We start from the raw sequence: 17,721 nt of genomic DNA, 5'->3' as shown, positions 1-17,721 counted from the left end.
TCTTCTAGTTACATAAAAATTCCTTCAAGTTACATAAAATTCAAATACCAAAATCACTTCAAAAATAATTCTTGCATCTTGCAATGTTCATTCTGTCCAAAATATAAATTCACAATACTAAAATATTAGACAAAAATGAAATTCTGCTGTCCTTTCTTGATGACAAAAATGCCATTCTGCTGTCCTTTCTTGACGACACACCTGTGACACTTATCATCATCACTTCATAGTTCTAATCCATTTTCAATATATCACCATACAGATACATAAGGAAACACATGATTGCTTTAGGAATTTCTAAAGAACATATCCTTTTATCCATCTAAATGTCCCGCCTGGTGGCAGTGATCATTAAGGCATCAAGTCTAATATGGTTAGACACTGTGGTTAGCCGGTTTGAGTCCTGTTGGTCGAAAGAATTTTCGTCATCAGAATGTTGGCAGGCAAGGTAGAGGATGTGTTGCTATACAATTTCTAATCACTAGATTGCGTGCCAAAAGCCTGGATTAAATTCCAAACCTCTCCACAGTGCTCATATGCAGTGAGGGCATATGACGCTGTTGATAGTGATTCCTCCGTCAGATGGGGACGTAAATCTTTGAGCAGACCTCTTAATGTTATTCGACAGGAGTAGGCTATGTGCTGACACTGGGTTTCACCCTCTCCCTATCTCATTATCAAAATAATCATCATCCTACATCCACTTGCGCAGTCTGCCTATGGGCGTCAAATTGCTGGACCTGCACCGGGTGAGCTGATCATGACCTCGGACACTCCCGGCACTAAAAGTCATACGATAGATAGATAGATTTTATACTGAGACACAGGACTAGTTTCAGACCTATGAATGGGCCATTCTTAGCTGAAGAAATACATAGTCTTGTACTCTTCAATAATTAAACGATTGTATCATTGTTATCTTTAAAATGTTCACTTAATGGTAAATAACGGGCAAAATTCCAAGACATTTGGATAAATACTTGTGTGCTGAATGTTCAAATGGCATCTATCACACCAATTTCAATGGCGGCAGAGACCTACGCACTGGAAGGTTCAAAGTATGGCTCCCAAAAAAACTTCCTACTGTCAAACATGAAGCCCTCAGTCACCAGACCTGGAAAATCACTATATTACATTTGTAATCCAGCAGCACCCATAGTAGGGTATCGGTATCGAGGTCAAACGTATCCATGCACTAACAAAGAGGAGGAGGAGGAGGAGGAGGAGGAGCAGAAAAAGAAGAAGAAGAAGGAGGAGGTCATCAACTACATAAGACTGCAAAAACATGCACCTTGATTTGCCAGTAATTACAGAAGAGGCAACATTCAAAGCAATTTATTTTAAATATCTGAATTACTTGACATAGAACAACAAGTAATAAGAATCAGTACATACTTACTTGGCAAGTTCTGGTACAGGGTACGAATAATTGCACTTATCACAATGAAGGAAATGAGAGAGAGAACAACTGCTAAATATACCAACAGATTACTTCCTGCGTTGTCAACTGTAATCTCTGGCGGTTTATCAACTATTGTTTCGCCTTTAACATCTGTAAAAAAAAAATATATATATACATATCATTATATCAGCTCATATAAGTCAGTTCACAGACAGAAATATACCCCCTTTGAAAAATGCACCAACATGAAATTATGTCAGAATTTAAACAAAGCCACACAAACTGGGCAAGTTGGCTTTGTGGTTAGGGGTGGGCAGCTGTGAGCTTGCATCCGGGAGATAGTGGGTTCGAACCCCACTGTCGGCAGCTCTGAAGATGATTTTCCATGATTTTCCATTTTCACACCAAGCAAAATCTAGGACTGTACCTTAACTAAGGCCACGGCCGCTTCATTTCCACTCCTAGTCCTTTCCTATTCCATCGTCACCATAAGACCTATCTGTGTCGGTGCATTTAAAGCAGCTTGTAAAAAAAAAAAAAGAGTCACATAAATAGTGGAAATGTCATGGAAAATGTATTAAATTCCTTTCTTCTTTCCCCTACTCCTGTCTCCCTTCCCTTTTCCATATCTCATCAAAGTATGAATTTCCAAAAACTAGCAACTGAGATGGTTTTATTAGTTATTAGCTGCCCACCCAGGCTTCGCTTGGCCTAACGATTACCAAGGCTACAATTTTCTGAAGTCCCTCACCTTAAACACATATCTTGTCAAATTTTATTGTACAGACTTCGAAGTATACTTGACCTGAGAAGCCATTTACAGTTCTCCGATTTATGTTACCTTCATAAAATAATCAATGGCTATACCAAATGCAATACTCTTCCAACACACTTCCCTATACATGTTCCCCCATGCCCAACATGCAACCGGCGTACTCATAATGTGTTCCATGCGGATCTAACAATACAACAACGCTCTGTCTTCCACCGTCTCCCTACTCTTGTTAACTCACTACCCGATATTGACATATTCACACCCTTCACATCCTTCAAACACAAAATTAAAAGATTCCTTTGAAGTCCTCTCCAGGTTTCCATTTCCGTTCTTCTTGCCAACTCTGTAACCGACGGTTGCCAGTTATCATTACCATTCTTGATACATTGTTATTGTTATTAATTTACTGTTGATATTTAATATTATTGTTTATACCAATTGTTATATTATTATACCTATTTAAATTTGTTATATTATTAGTGTAAAATCACCCTCTATTGGCTGTATCTAATAAATATATACATTTTTAAAAACTTCCGGGATGATACATAGCCTGTGATAACCTGAATGATGGTATTCAAATAGTGAAAGAAATTTCAAAATTGGTCCAGTAGTTTCTGAGTTAACCCATTACATAGACACAAACTCAGGATCTCTCTTTATATATTAGTATAGACTACTAAAATGTCATCCATTTTAAATGAACGTTCGAGTCGAGGACTGATAAGCAGTTTGCTTGGATCCTGGACATGGAAAGTCATTTAAAAAATTCACATGTTAGCTCCTCAGTTCTTTGAATAGAGTAAGTTTTTTGTAGAATTTTCAGTTGTCCTTTTACACATTTCAGAGCTTTTGAAATTGAATGGCATAAAAAGATTGTTGCAAGTGATAAATATCATTGTTAATCCATATTGAAGATACTATATGTAGGTGCTAAAGGGTTTATTGTGTCACCTATTCAATACATTATAAATTTTTAAACATTTAGGAATTTATTAAATATCAATAAATACATTTAAATATTAATTAAATATAAATTTTTAAACATTTAGGAATTTATTACCATTTCCATTCGAGACATGTTTTGCCCTTCTTTGAGGGCATCATCAGTCATAGTACCACCTCAAGACATAAATCAGGTACCTGATTAGTAATTAAATTGTAAATACTAAGATACAAACTTAACATATTACAATGAAACCACCACTATCACAGAAGTAGAATCCAACATTAATAAACAAATCACCGTAGATAAACAAAATGACGTCAGATATGAAATAAAAAAGAAACTACCCTCCCTGGTTAAAGGGATGAAAACCAACAAAAACATTACCCTCTCATAACAAATCCATGATTTAAAGACCAAAATAAACACCAATAATGTTATAGTGACAAAAGCTGACAAAGGTAATACAACTGTACTCATGAACAAACAGAACTACATCAAAAAACTGAAGAATTCTTTTCCGACAACCTACACCATCATCAACGAAGACCCTATACCAAAAGTACAATGCAGTTTGAAAACCCTTCTCAAAAACTCAACTTTCCTCCTAAATGACCATGAAATCTTTAAACTAATCAATATACAATTATCAACAAATAACTGCCGTCATTGTTGCCATTCACAATGCACCGCATACTCAATGACCTATCGTTTTGACTACACTAAATTTATACCTAAGCGTCACGACACCGAAAGAGTTTCCTTCCATGCCAACCAAATTCACCGTTGCTTATGGAGCCATATTCATGAACCCGGGACTTCAACCGGACAACTTCCAGTATGACTATGCCTATAGAACCTCATTTGATATTCTTGAAGAAACGGTGGAATATTATTCCCAGCCCTCAGTGGTTATGAACTGAGGCTAGACCACTCTGCATATTACTGTATAGTGTTAATGCTGCAATCGTCAACCAACGGCTGAAACAACGAGACACACTTGGTGCCAGATATTTTGTATCCATTCTCTCCAAGCTGCTCTCTTGTAAATATGTATTATAAGCTTGTAATTTCCCAACTGTTCAATGGAATATTGTAAAATTACTGTATAATTACCCTGTCAAACTGTGATCGTTCAACCAATGGCAGTAATTAGTGTTATGAACATTGACGCCAGACACTTTATACCTTTTCTCCCCAAACTGCTTCCATGTAAATATATGTATAAACTTTATAATTTCCTATGATTTTCTAACAGAGTAGCGTCAATTATTCTTCGGACCACCACTGCTGGACACTGCTAAAATATGCATTGGTGCCGACTACTGTGTCGTAAACATATATTGTTTATCTGTATCATCACTGAACATTTTTTGTTTTTTCATTGTAATATGTTAAGTTTGTATCTTAGTATTTACAATTTAATTACTAACCAGGTACCTGATTTATGCCTTGAGGTGGTACTATGACTGATGATGCCCTCAAAGAAGGGTGAAACATGTCTCAAATGGAAATGGTAATAAATTCCTAAATGTTTAAAAATTTATAATGTATTGAATAGGTGACACAATAAACCCTTTAGCACCTACATAAAAAGATTGTTCCGTGTATGCATGTACGTATGTTTTGTTTCAAAATTCAAATTAGAACATTATCTTATATAAGGAAATGTAAATTAAAAATATCTTCCTTTATATTGGCTACAGGAAGAAATATTGAAGGAGAAAATCTCTTTAGAAATGAACTTCCAATAACATTGGTCCTACGAAAAATTTGTTAGGAAGAAATTTTTCAAAATCACCACCTTCCCTCCTCGACTGTCTGGCAATGATGACAGCACTGCTGTATTCACCTGCCAGTGACCAACCATGTGACCATTCCTTGTTGCAGTCTCCCAGCTAAACACATATTTTGCAAATGTGAAATACAAAGTTCAAAATACCTCCCTTAATATTGGGTTTAGGAAGAGATGTTGAAGGAGAAAAGCTCTTCAGAAATGAACTTGCAATAACTTTTGACATATGAAAAATTTCGATAGGATGAAATTTTTCAAAATCCCTACCATTCCTCCCTGTCTGGTAGTGATGGCAGTCCCGATGCATTCGCCTGCCGGTGACTAACTATGTGTTCATTCCTTGCTGCAGTCTCAACTAAACACTAATTTTACATTATGCTTAGAAAGTTCCTGTTTTAATAATTAAATTTGTGTGGCTATTTCTAGCCGAGTGCAGCCCTTGTAAGGCAGACCCTCCATTGAGGGTGTAGCTAACTATGTATTATTGTGGTGGAGGATAGTATTATGTGTGGTGTGTGAGTTGCAGGGATATTGGGGACAGCACAAACACCCAGCCCCCGGGCCATTGGAATTAACCAATGAAGGTTAAAATTGCCGACCTGGCTAGGAATCGAACCCGGGATCCTCTGAACCGAAGGCCAGTATGCTGACCATTCAGCCAATGAGTCGGACAGTCCCTGCTAATTCTATAAAATTTACTTACCCATGTATGTTGCAAGAGCTTGAACTTCATTCTCTATTCAAAAGGTAGCTGAAGATTACAAGACTGTAGTGGAGAGAAGGCACTAGTCTATTCCCCACCCGAACTTTCCACCAGTTATCAGCCCAGCTTCATTGGTCAGTACAAAGTGTTAAGTAAAAACACATTAACATTATTTTATTGAGCAAGGTGGACCAATTACATATTTTCTTTACTGTAAAGTCAGGACAGAACAGGTATGAGATTCTTAAATTGAAAGACATTCTTCTTTTTAGTTTAATCTCTCGCAATTTCCAGTAAGTATCTGCTTCATAATGACTGTCAACAAAGCTCAAAGCTCAAGGGCAGGTGCCTCAGGTTGCAGGCATTGACTTGTGCTCAAGCTGCTTCTCCCATGGACAGCTCTGTGTTGCCTACTCCCACCAGATCTGCATTTTTAAAATTTGCGCACCACAGGGTCCAAAAGACAAGGAAAAACCATGCTGCCTCCCAGGAATGGTCGGAGTCACTTGAATAAATTATGTTTCAGTGTGTTATCCAGTCACCCACCAGTACGAAGTTAAGGAGCTGTATAGCAATTGAGGCTTTCACGGCCGGCACTACAAAACATGTAAGTGTTTTCCGGGCTTGTAGGCCATAGTCCAGGAGCATGTGAATGTCCCGATGTTTCATCAAAGACTGCATTCGGCATTGTCAAGGGTTCTGACTGACTTCGATAGCAGCGAAGCTCTCAGTGCAATGAAGTGGTGTTGTAATTCCACCTCATTATATAGTGCAGGCTATGGTACACTGCTCGCCTATTGGTCCGCCATGCTGAGGGGGGAGGTCACTGATTGGCTGTTCTTTGGCCAATGTTTAAAGCATTAAAGAGCCCAATGAACATTGACCTGCCTTGGCGGAGACAGGCAACTGATCACCAATTCCTTTTTCTGGTCTACTGCAGCTATTATGTCCTCCAGGATTTAAAGCTTTCAGGACTGAAAACTAGGCTTTGTTTACCCATTTCGATTCCTCCTTACAGTTGAAGCTGTTGGTGTGCTTCAGAATTTCAATGGCTTCCCTCTGTAGCCAGGCGTGATAAGACACAGTAGTTGACAGTACTTTGGTGTCGCTGTACTGTATGTCATGGCCTGCCCAATGCTATCCTCTCTCCACAGCAGGTGTCTACAAGATCCTGTGCAGCTGCGGCCAGGTGTACATAGGCACTACAAAACACATCATCGCCACATGATTGAAGGAACATAACAGACACAGCCGGCTGGGACAAGCAGACAGAGCATCAGTCGCTGAACACTCGCAGCTAGCAGGCCATGACATACAGTACAGTGACACCATAGTACTGTCAACTACTGTGTCTTATCATGTCCGGCTACAGAGGGAAGCCAATGAAATTCATAAGCACACCAAAAGCTTCAACCGTAAGAAGGAATCTGAACAGGTAAACAAAGCCTGGTTTCCAGTCCTGAAAGCCTTAAATCCTGGAGGACACAATAACTGCAGCAGACCAGAAAAAGCAATGGGTGATCAGTTGCCTGTCTCTGTCAAGGCAGGTCGATGTACATCGGGCTCCTTAATGCTTCAACCATTGACTGAAGAACAGCCAATCAGCGACCCCTCCCAGCCTGGCAGACTAATAGGCGAGCAGCGTACCATAGCCTGCACTATAGAATGAGGTGGAATTACACCACCACTTCATTCCACTGAGGGCTTCGCTGCTATCGAAGTCAGTTGGAACCCGTGACAATGCCGAACGCAGTCTTCGGTGAAACGTTGGGACGTTCAAATGCTCCTGGACCACGGCCTACCAGCCTGGAAAACACTGACATGTTAAGGAGCTGTACCCTGATAATTTTGAACCTGTCAGTGACAGGTATATACCGGTATTATATGTACATGTGTTCCTGCAACAAAAGTACCGTAAGTTATATTTAAATACGGTCAAATCCAGGGGTGCCGGATATTGAAAATTAGAGGGGGTGCTCTAATTCACAGTCCAACCGAGCAAGTAGCTACATGATTTGGGTCACATAGCTATCAGCTGCATTCAGGAGATAGTGGGTTTGAACCCGACTTTAAACAGTCCTGAAAATGGTTTTCCATGGTTTCTCGTTCTCTCACCAGGCAAATGCTAAGGCTGCATCTTAATTAAGACCACAGTTGCTTCCTTTCCACTCCTAAAGCTTTCTTATCCCATCATCGCCATAACCAAACATGTTTCGGCTCATTTTGAGCCATCTTCCATGAAAAAACATCAAAAACTTTTCTATTGTAAAGTGAAAACTTTCAATACGGAATGATACTAATATCTTGTAATACTTTTAGGATACATTTGTAAGCCTTCATTGGTGTGACATAAAGCAAACTGTAAAAAACTCAATGTCGAAAAAAGGGGAAGGCCCCAGAAAATGTTGAAATTTAACCATCATGAAAAAGCAGTTCTAGGTGTTTTTGAATGTGCAATACTTGATGGAAAACATAAACTACTGTTTTATTACCTGCTTTTCCAACAATAATGAATGAGTACAAAAAATGTCCACATAAATCTACATACAATCAACATAAAATCCTCATAAATGGTAAAAGTGTATTTTAATCATGAAAAAGTAAAAGATTTTAAATTATATGTGAAGTAAAAGGATGGAAGCTAAAAATATAGAAATTATGGCTCGAAGGTAAAAAACATAATATTCTGCTTTTCTTATAGAATGATACTGAATGGAGTTAAGAGAAAAAGCAAATTTGTCATTTATTGTTAGTATGATAATTCAAGAATAACTGAAAGTCTTAAGTCATTAGCACAAAATTTAAAATGTTATCACTGATGCTTTTACAGCCCGTACTTATAGACATAGGCTCTGCCATGTCAAGAAAATAAGGTGAAATTCTTGATGTTTCGCAGAGAACTTTGCTCTGCATCTTCAGAAGAAAATCTCGACTGTTCACGAGGAAGACTTCTCCAAGAATGAAGTTTTAATTTAAACGATAATAGAAGTGGAAGTGGTATGTTCATTCACCCAAATGCCTATATCACCTCTAAAATTTAAAATCTTTGCGGAATTTCTAATGCTCACTCGTAAAGAGAGTGTTCCTTCAAACAGTTGATCGTTTGATCAAAATGTTCGCTGCAGTTTTGAGGTTCGATTTATTTTTTGCTTCTTGATTATGGACATGTATGATTGCATTGTTGTTCAATTTTTCATTGCGTCATGGTACTGCACAGGTAAGTGTTTAACCTTCCCAAGGTGGAAAAAGAACGTTCTGATGTACACGTAAAAACGGGTATAGTTAATGTGATCTTTAGCAAACTTAACTACCCCTGGTATCAGTTGCCCTTTATGAAGTTTTGGACGAATCAGATCTAATTAATAAAATATCTATATCACTCACTTGGGATTGAGAATAAAAAGAACAAAATTGTATTAATGGACTCCTCAGCCAGCCCCCTCCCTCCCCCTGTTATTATCTCTCTTTTAGTTTTCTCCATGTTTTGGGGGATTGTTGGGTACCCCCACAGAAATTTTTGAACCATTACCACTCCCTGTCAGCTAATATTATGATTCTGGAAGTGACATTTTTAATCTTTAGCCATAATTTTCCCAGGGACCATAAGAGCAAGAGCAAGCAAACATAAGTAGTATAACACTAACCACCACCAAGTCTTTGGGGGGGGGGGGGAATATAAGTAACAAATAAATATTTTGTGAGCCCATTTTAATAGGGTAAAATACTTCTAAGCTTTGACAGTAGAAAAGCTTTTATTACATCCTCCTGTTCAATACATGTGTCCATCTTTTGATGGAGTGATTTTTAATCAAACATGTTTCAGCTCATTTTGAGCTATCTTCAGTGAAAAAATATCAAAAACTTTTCTATTGTAAAGTGAAAACCGTCAATACAGAATGATACTAATATCTTGTAATACTTTTAGGATACATTTGTACGTCTTCATTGTAGGTGCTAGTGTTATTAACTTGTACAAAAAAGAATAATTATAACTCATAGAGTAATACCTTCCATGAAAATTGTACCTGAATTTGTGGCAGAAATTTGTAGGAATGGATTAATTGTTGGCAATACATGGTTTAGAATGAAAAACTCACAAAAATTAACTAGATATGGTTGGAGAGATAGAAAGACAAAGACAATGATTGATCTTATTTTGGTGGAGAAGGAGAAATGTAGACAACTGGAAGATGTGACAGCAATGCCAAGAGAAGACTTTGCAGTAGACCATAAAGTTGTGGTAGCCAAATTAAGACTTGGTAAAATAAGTTAATAGGAAAAAAAAGGGAAAGAAAAGTAAAGGGATGGAAGATAAAAGAGAAAGAAATACGGGAAAAGTTTCAAGAGGATCTGAAGAAAGAAATTCCCAAAAATGTCGTGAACAGTCTGGAAGAGGAATGGACATGTTTGAGAAATGGTTTTGTAAAGTATGCAGTAAACACCGGTGGAAGACTGTCAGGGAGGAAAAAGAAAACTGAAACTCCTCGGTGGAACAGCAGGGTAAAGGAAGCAGTTAAAGAGAAACAAATCACTTGGAGGAAGTGGATAGGCAGCAATAGTACAGAGAATTGGCAGAAATATAGAGAAGCCAACAAGGTATGAAAGAAAATAATACAACAAAAATAATACAACAAGAGAAACAGAAGATCTGGGGAAGTTTCACAGAAACTTAACAGGAGGATATAAAGGGAAGTAAAAAGTTTTTGTATGGTTTTTTGAAGAATAGTAGAAGTAGGAAAGATACAAAAGATGTAAAAACTGAAACAGGGCAGATTTTGATGGAAAGAAATGACATACTCAAAAGATGGGAAGAATGCTTCTCAGAATTGCTAAATATTAAATACAGTGAACTGGTAGATGAGAAGGAGCACAAAGAAACAATGGAGAAAGAACAAGAAAAGGAGATATTGATGTTAGAAATAGAGGAAGCCATACAAAAGATGAAGAGCAGTAAAGCAGCAGGAGTGGATGAGGTAACTACGGAAATGATGAAAGCAGCAACACCGATAGGGCTACAGTGGCTGTATAAATTATTTAGAATAATCTGAGGGAAAAAAGAGATCCCAGAAGAGTGGGGAAATGTTTTAATTATCCCGATATTTAAAAAAGGTGTTAAAAAGGAATGTAATAACTACAGAGGGATTACCCTTATTGCTCATCTAGCTAAGATCTTTGAGAGAGTATTGGAAGGAAGACTGAGGAGGAAGCTTGAAGGAGAAATGGAAGAAGAACAGTATGGTTTTAGGAAAGACAGATCAATGTTTGATGTGATCTTAGCATTAAGACATATGATGGAGAAAAGATGTGAGTTTGGAAAAGACATGGTGATGACATTTATTGATATTGAGAAAGCATATGACAATGTGCCCAGACAGTTGGTATGGGACACTTTAAGGAAAAAACAAGTTAACAGAGTGGAAGTGCAATTGATAAAAGCTATGTACAAAAATAGTGTTAGTAGTGTGAAGACTAGTATAGGAAAAACAAAATGGTTTAAAGTTGAAACTGGTCTCCAGCAGGGAAGTGGACTATTCATCATAGTCATGGATGAAATTCATAAGAACATTAAACAGAGATTGGGAAGATAGGCAACAAAAGCCATGTTGTTTGCAGATGATACAGTGATATGGGCTGAGGATGAAATGGAAGTGCAAAAACAAGTCAATGTATGGAATCAAGAGATAGAAAAATTTGGGATGAAAGTAAGCACAGAGAAGAGTAGAACAATAGTGATGACAAGGGGAAGGAAGGAAGGAAGGAAGGAAGGAAGGAAGGAAGGAAGGAAGGAAGAGGAAAGATAAAATTGAATGGAAAAAATCTGGAAGTGGTTAAAAGTTTTAAGTATTTGGGAAGTGTGATCACAGAAGATGGAAAGATAACCAGGGAAATTGCAAAAAGAATGCAACAAGCAAACAGCTTCTACCAGAGTGTAAGGGGTATTTTGCGGAACCAAGACGTCCTGAAGAAATGTAAGAAAGTATTTTATTCAACCTATTATGAACCCATACTAACTTATGCAGCTGGACCGTGGACTACAACAAAACGAAAGGAGAGTAGAATACGGGCAGCAGAGATGAAATTATTAAGAGGTATTGAGGGCAAGACCAGAAAGGATAGAATTAGAAATGAAGAGATAAGGAAAAGAATGGGAATCTTGAAATTTCAAGACAGGATAGAAACAAACAAAGCTAAAGTGGTATGGGCATATGATGAGAATGGGAGAAGAGAGAGTGCCAAAAAAAGTTTTTTCAGAGAAGTCAACAGGAAAGAGACCATGAGGAAGACCCCGAAAAAGATGGACAGATACAGTGTGGGAGTGCATAGAGAAGAGGGAAAGAAAACCAGCGGTTTTACTTAAAAAAGGAGAAGAGTGGTGGAGAGACAGGCAGCGATGGAGGTCCTTGATTCACAACCTGACCTGGGAAGCTGGAAACGGCAAATGGAGATGATGATGATTATTGATTTTGCACCCAATTTTTAAAAATTCATCTAGAACAGCATTTCTTTACCAATGCTTGTGCAAAGTCTGGTAAAAGCAATTCCTAAATCTCCAGCTATTTCAGTTTTTGTTTTATGTGGATTATTGCCCACTTCTCATATTAATTTTACTTTGAGCAGCATGTAACTTTTCCTCTTCCTGTTCTCTGTGGCTGACTGACAGCAATGTACACTTCCTACTGATAGACCTGCAATTTTTATTAGTCAATATGGCAAATGTCAGGTGTTGGCTTCATTTTAATAAGCCTTGTTTAATAACATGCTCCCGAACACGTGTTATTTATTTTTTTAATTTAATTTTTTTAACTGTTCCATTCTTCAGTCTGCCGAAACTAATTTTGAGTAATAAATTTATAAACTACCTGAAAAATAAAACATATGATAACAGTATTATTCTGAAAAAGAGACAGTATTGTAATTTCAGCTTACCAAATGAATGTTGAAAGGAACAGCTATTCAGATCTCGTGATAACTTTTTACATCTCACTGGTTCATCTGGGTCCACCTGGAAATAATAATGATTGTATTTTAGAGGTTCAAGTACATTGTAGTGTTTAATAATGCTATTTGCTTTACGTCCCGCTAACTACTCTTATGGTTTTCGGAGACGCCGAGGTGCCGGAATTAAGTCCCTCAGGAGTTCTTTTATGTGCCAGTAAATCTACCGACATGAGGCTGACATATTTGAGCACCTTCAAATACCACCGGACTGAGCCAGGATCAAACTTGCCAAGTTGGGGTCAGAAGGCCAGCACCTCAACCGTCTGAGCCACTCAGCCCGGCTATTGTAGTGTTTAGGACATGCTTTCATTCAATACTGTACCATGCGTACCATCTGTGCTCAGGCATAGATATTTGGAGGGGTTTAGGGGGACTGGTCCCCTGTGGTCTGATCCATGACCATGATTATGATGATAATAATAATAAATAAATAATTAATGGCCTCTGGCCTCCGGACAGGTGTACAGTAGTGCAGGTCTTTCTATTAGACACCGCATGGGCGATTTGCACATCTGTGATGATAAAGCCCTACTAAGATGAATTCTAATGCTGAAGACAACACAAATACCCAGCCCCAAAGCCAGAGGAATTAACCAATAAAAGTTAAAATCCCTGATCAGACTGGGAATCAAATCCAGGACCCTTTGACCAAAGGCCAGCATGAAGCTTTAAAATTATCACTGCAGAAAAATCCCAAAAAACAAAAAAAAACATGGCGATTACCCATCCACCACTTATGAGAATTTCAGATTGTTCATGTGGCAATATTGAGTAGACCGTACAGCCAGGGTCTCAACATAGAGTGTCAAGCGGCAGTAAATAACACGATCCCCTAAGGTGACCAGTGACTTTGGGTGAATGAGTTTCCTTAGGTCCCCTCAGTGTAGGAATCCTGGAACCCATTGAGTAGCGTCTGACCCCCAAAGGCATGTGTACTGCATGTTAGGAGCAGTCTGATAACCTGCTGGCAGTAGCTCTAAAATGCCTTTGGGAGTGGTCACCCCATCTTCACGAACTGTGTTAGTCGGGAAAGAATAAGAGTAGACCAAGCAAGGTCGGACAGGAGCCTGGCACAAGTAAGTGGAAGGAATACCAAGACTCACCTTACAGAACCATGGTCACCAACTCACGCCCCCAAGTTGAGAGTCCCTGGTCCCCTGTTCAGTCATCTCTTAAGACAGACAGGGGTATGCCTCCACACCCACAGGGGTTACGTCGTCAAGCATGGAGCCGGAATAAACATGCGATGGGGAAGGGGTTAAAGAATTTCTATTCCATTATTTGAATATATATTTTGAATTAGTTATCCTGAAAATAATGAAAATACGAATGTGACAAGCATACCTTGCTTGGGAGCAATCATTTTGAAAGTTTGTTTATTCTCACTTAATGATTATAGCCTCTTAATGTCATCGTCTTTTCCTTCTTCTTTCCAGACCATATGCGTGTCGACAATGGACACTCCCAAGTTTCACTCAGGGTTGGTTCTTCTTATCCTTAGAAAGTACTCCCTGCGGATGGATGTCTCCGCCACTGGAATGCTGTTTCAGTTCAAGTCCTTTTTGGCTGTATGCCACCATGTTATCAGAAGACCACATCGTCTCCTTGGTTCCTCGATTGCAAGAGCTCTCTTAATGGGATGATCTTCATCTCAATGTTGTATGTGTCCGTACAAGTGCAACTGCCACTCCTCCAATTTCTCACAGATAGGGGCCGTACTAAATGATCCTTGTATACGCTCATTATGCACTCGGTCCAAGGGGGTGACACCTGCTGACCATTGCAGCATCTGCATTTCCGTTACTTGCATTGATGCCAAGTGGACTTATTATCAAAGAGCTAAAACAACTAGAAACTGACCCCAATGAGATCTACAACATAGGTAAGTACAGAATGCTGATTTGACTGTTCAACTCTCTCCCATCACTAACAGCCAAAACACTGCATCCTGTATCATATTCACAAAGACGCACACACAAGATGCTGTCAGTTGTGTACACTGTTTTATTTACTAATTTATATACACATTATACACACACATTAATGAACCATCATCTTGAAAATGAATCAAAGAAGAAGAAGACTGCCACATTAGCCTGTCAACTATCTACCAACACAACAAAATCACAACATAAGTTCACATACTTGACTAGCGACTTTCACTAACAAATCTCAACTCAACTCCCAAGACTGTCTCTTTATATACCTTGCCTGGCCAGGCTTCTAGAAAAGTATGACACAATATGCTTTCTCGTATCTTCTAGAGTCTCCAATAATCTATGTACAGATGGATAAAACATTCTGTAGAACTTGGGTGACAAAGGTGCATTGCTCCAGACTATTACCCTGTGTTGCACAACATTACATCGGATTCATACATCATATTTACATTAAATACTGTTGATTATGTGTTCTTACATTAAATATCGTTGTGTTAATATACATATAACAGACATATCGTGACATAACCTCGCATGTTTTGTTACACAAGAGAGATCAAACAACACACAAATACTAAATAATATGACTACAATTTATACCAAATAAAATCTTTACTGACAACCTGTCGTACATAACTACATAAATAATAATAATAATAATAATAATAATAATAATAATAATAATAATAATAATAATAATAATAATAATAATAATAATAATTTCTTTTTTTGCTATTTGCTTTATGTCGCACCGACACAAATAGGTCTTATGGCGACGATGGGATGAGAAAAGGACAAGGAGTTGGAAGGAAGCGGCCGTGGCCTTAATTAAGGTACAGCCCCAGCATTTGCCTGGTGTGAAAATGGGAAACCACGGAAAACCATTTTCAGGGCTGGCGATAGTGGGATTCGAACCTACTATCTCCCGGATGCAATAATAATAATAATAATAATAATAATAATAATAATAATAATAATAGCACCCTGTTATAGGGCCCCTACCTAGGATTACTAGACGAAACTGCTCAACAGCCTCAGTGGCGGAAGAGGAATCTATTTCTCAACGGCACAGAGAGCGGAAGAACCTAAGGGAGCACACCCTGAAAAGAAAAGCGACTTAAAACCCAGGCGCGACTGTTCCTGAATCGGGCGGCTTCCTGGTCAGTGTCGGATTCCATGTTAGGGATGGCTGTTCTAAAACTCCAGGTCTCACCAACTTGGTTTTACCTTTTGGATGGGGTTCTACTCTATTCCCCAAACCAAAAACCACGCAACTAACATGGTGACAAAACATACGGAATCTAGTACCCCAGCCGGTAAAATCCGGGGCCAGAGTTCTGGTTCAAGTAGGGCAAAGAATTCTGGGGGCCCTACACCATCATGATTGGATCAGTCGGAGGATCCATCACCCCGCAAACTCAGAATGAAAGAAAAGCATTTCTTTGGCACACTCAATGTGAACACCCTTTTGAAAGTTGATAAACAAAAGGAACTGATCAAAGTACCTGATGAATATAAGATCGAAGTTCTAGCGGTCCAAGAAACAAGATTTATTTCAGATGAGGTGTCGGCTATTGGAAACTACAGAATACTGAAAGGACGACCAGCTATTAAAGTTAAGAAGTCAGAGAAAACCAAGAATCCAGTTGTAATACTCGGGACAGCCTTCTTTATTCACAACTCTATAACAGAATCTATAGCAGACTTCAGATCTACATCTCCTAGACTGTCTGTACTAACTCTCAAAAGTGGAAACAAATTGTACTCTATCTTCAGTGTTCATGCTCCAATTAATGAAGATAACAGAAAGACTCCAGAGAAAGTAGAATAATTTTGGCCACAACTTGAAGAAGAACTGTTCAGAACCCCAGAAAAATATGTCAAGATCTTGATGGGAGATTTTAATGCTCAGATTGGAAAACAGAAAAAATTTTGAAACATCGTTGGAACATACACGGCTCACAAAAGGACAAACAGAAATGGGGAAAGATTGATCGATGTTTGTGAATCATTTGGTATGAAAATAATGTCTACTCATTCAAGAGAGCTCCCAAGCGGATGATGACATGGCGATCGCGATCACCTAACACCATGTTAGGAGAATTCCAAATTGACCATGTAGCGACCACCAGCCTGAAGGAAATAATGAATGTCAGAGTGCAAAAAGGTGCTAATTTTGATTCCGACCACTATCTAACAAGGATAAAAGTGAAACCCATACCTTGTAACTGTAGAAAGAAACCCCTCAGAATACAGAAGTACAGAATTGAAGAACTCAAAGTCAGTGAAGAAGTAGTAGTGAAATATCAGAAAGAACTTGACACGTTGGAGTCCTATGAGTGGGACAAAATGGCTCAAAAGATTCAGGAAGCAGCGAAACAAACCATTTTTCTTGCTAAGAAGAAGAAACATCCATGGTGGAATGATGAGTGTGAAGATGCTCTACGAAGACGATCAGAAGCTTGGAACAAGTGGAACTCCAACAAACAGAACTTTGAAGAATTTAAGATCCAAAGGAAAAGGACAGCAAAGGTGTTCAAGAGTACCAAAAGAAGATTCGAAAGAGACCAGCTGAGAGAGATAGAAGAGAATTTCAAGAAAAACAACACCAGGAACTTCTATAAGATGTTTAAGACAAAACTTCGAGGTTACTCGTCACCCAACATTTGTTTCAAAAATGATCAAGGTAAGCTGATTATGAGCAACAAACAGAACTGTGAACACTTGGCTAAATATTTCAAAGAACTGCTCAACTGTGATCCACCTCAAGAAAAACTGTCGTTCCAGAAACCAGAAAGCACATTGCATGAATCAACCCCGCCAGATAAGAACAAAATAAAGGAGATCATCGAAAGCTTGAAAAATAACAAAGCATCTGGCAAGGACTCAATTGTTGCTGAACTTCTGAAATATGCAGGGGATAACTTCCTGGAACAACTTGAAACACTCTTTCAACAGATCTGGTCCACAGGAGAGATCCCAGAAGAATGGAGCGAGGCTATCATCCACCCCCTGCACAAGAAAGGAGACAGAACGAATGTCAATAACTATAGAGGGATATCTCTATCCTGTTTTGATTTCAAAGGGCACTGACAGTTCTCCTAAAAATTTTACCTGCGATCGTGTGTTTTTTAGTGTTTGATGAATCAAGGATGTTGTCT

The 17,721-nt window shown here is 38.5% G+C and overlaps 1 protein-coding gene across 2 annotated transcripts in view; it reads right to left on the bottom strand.

Annotated features, from left to right (window-relative positions):
- Positions 1-17,721, bottom strand: part of LOC136881151 (uncharacterized) — a 208,006-nt gene that overhangs the window by 46,578 nt on the left and 143,707 nt on the right. For both annotated transcript variants that reach the window (XM_068229260.1, XM_068229259.1), the window contains exons 9-10: positions 12,549-12,624; positions 1,400-1,552 (exon numbers count right to left, since the gene is read on the bottom strand). In XM_068229260.1, coding sequence (XP_068085361.1) covers positions 1,400-1,552; positions 12,549-12,624 — 229 coding nt within the window. The remainder of the gene's footprint in view (positions 1-1,399; positions 1,553-12,548; positions 12,625-17,721) is intronic.

This window comes from Anabrus simplex, chromosome 9 (assembly GCF_040414725.1).
Source record: "Anabrus simplex isolate iqAnaSimp1 chromosome 9, ASM4041472v1, whole genome shotgun sequence".
In the NCBI taxonomy this organism is placed as follows: Eukaryota; Metazoa; Arthropoda; class Insecta; order Orthoptera; family Tettigoniidae; genus Anabrus; species Anabrus simplex.
This window is presented reverse-complemented; position numbering and strand designations above follow the sequence as displayed.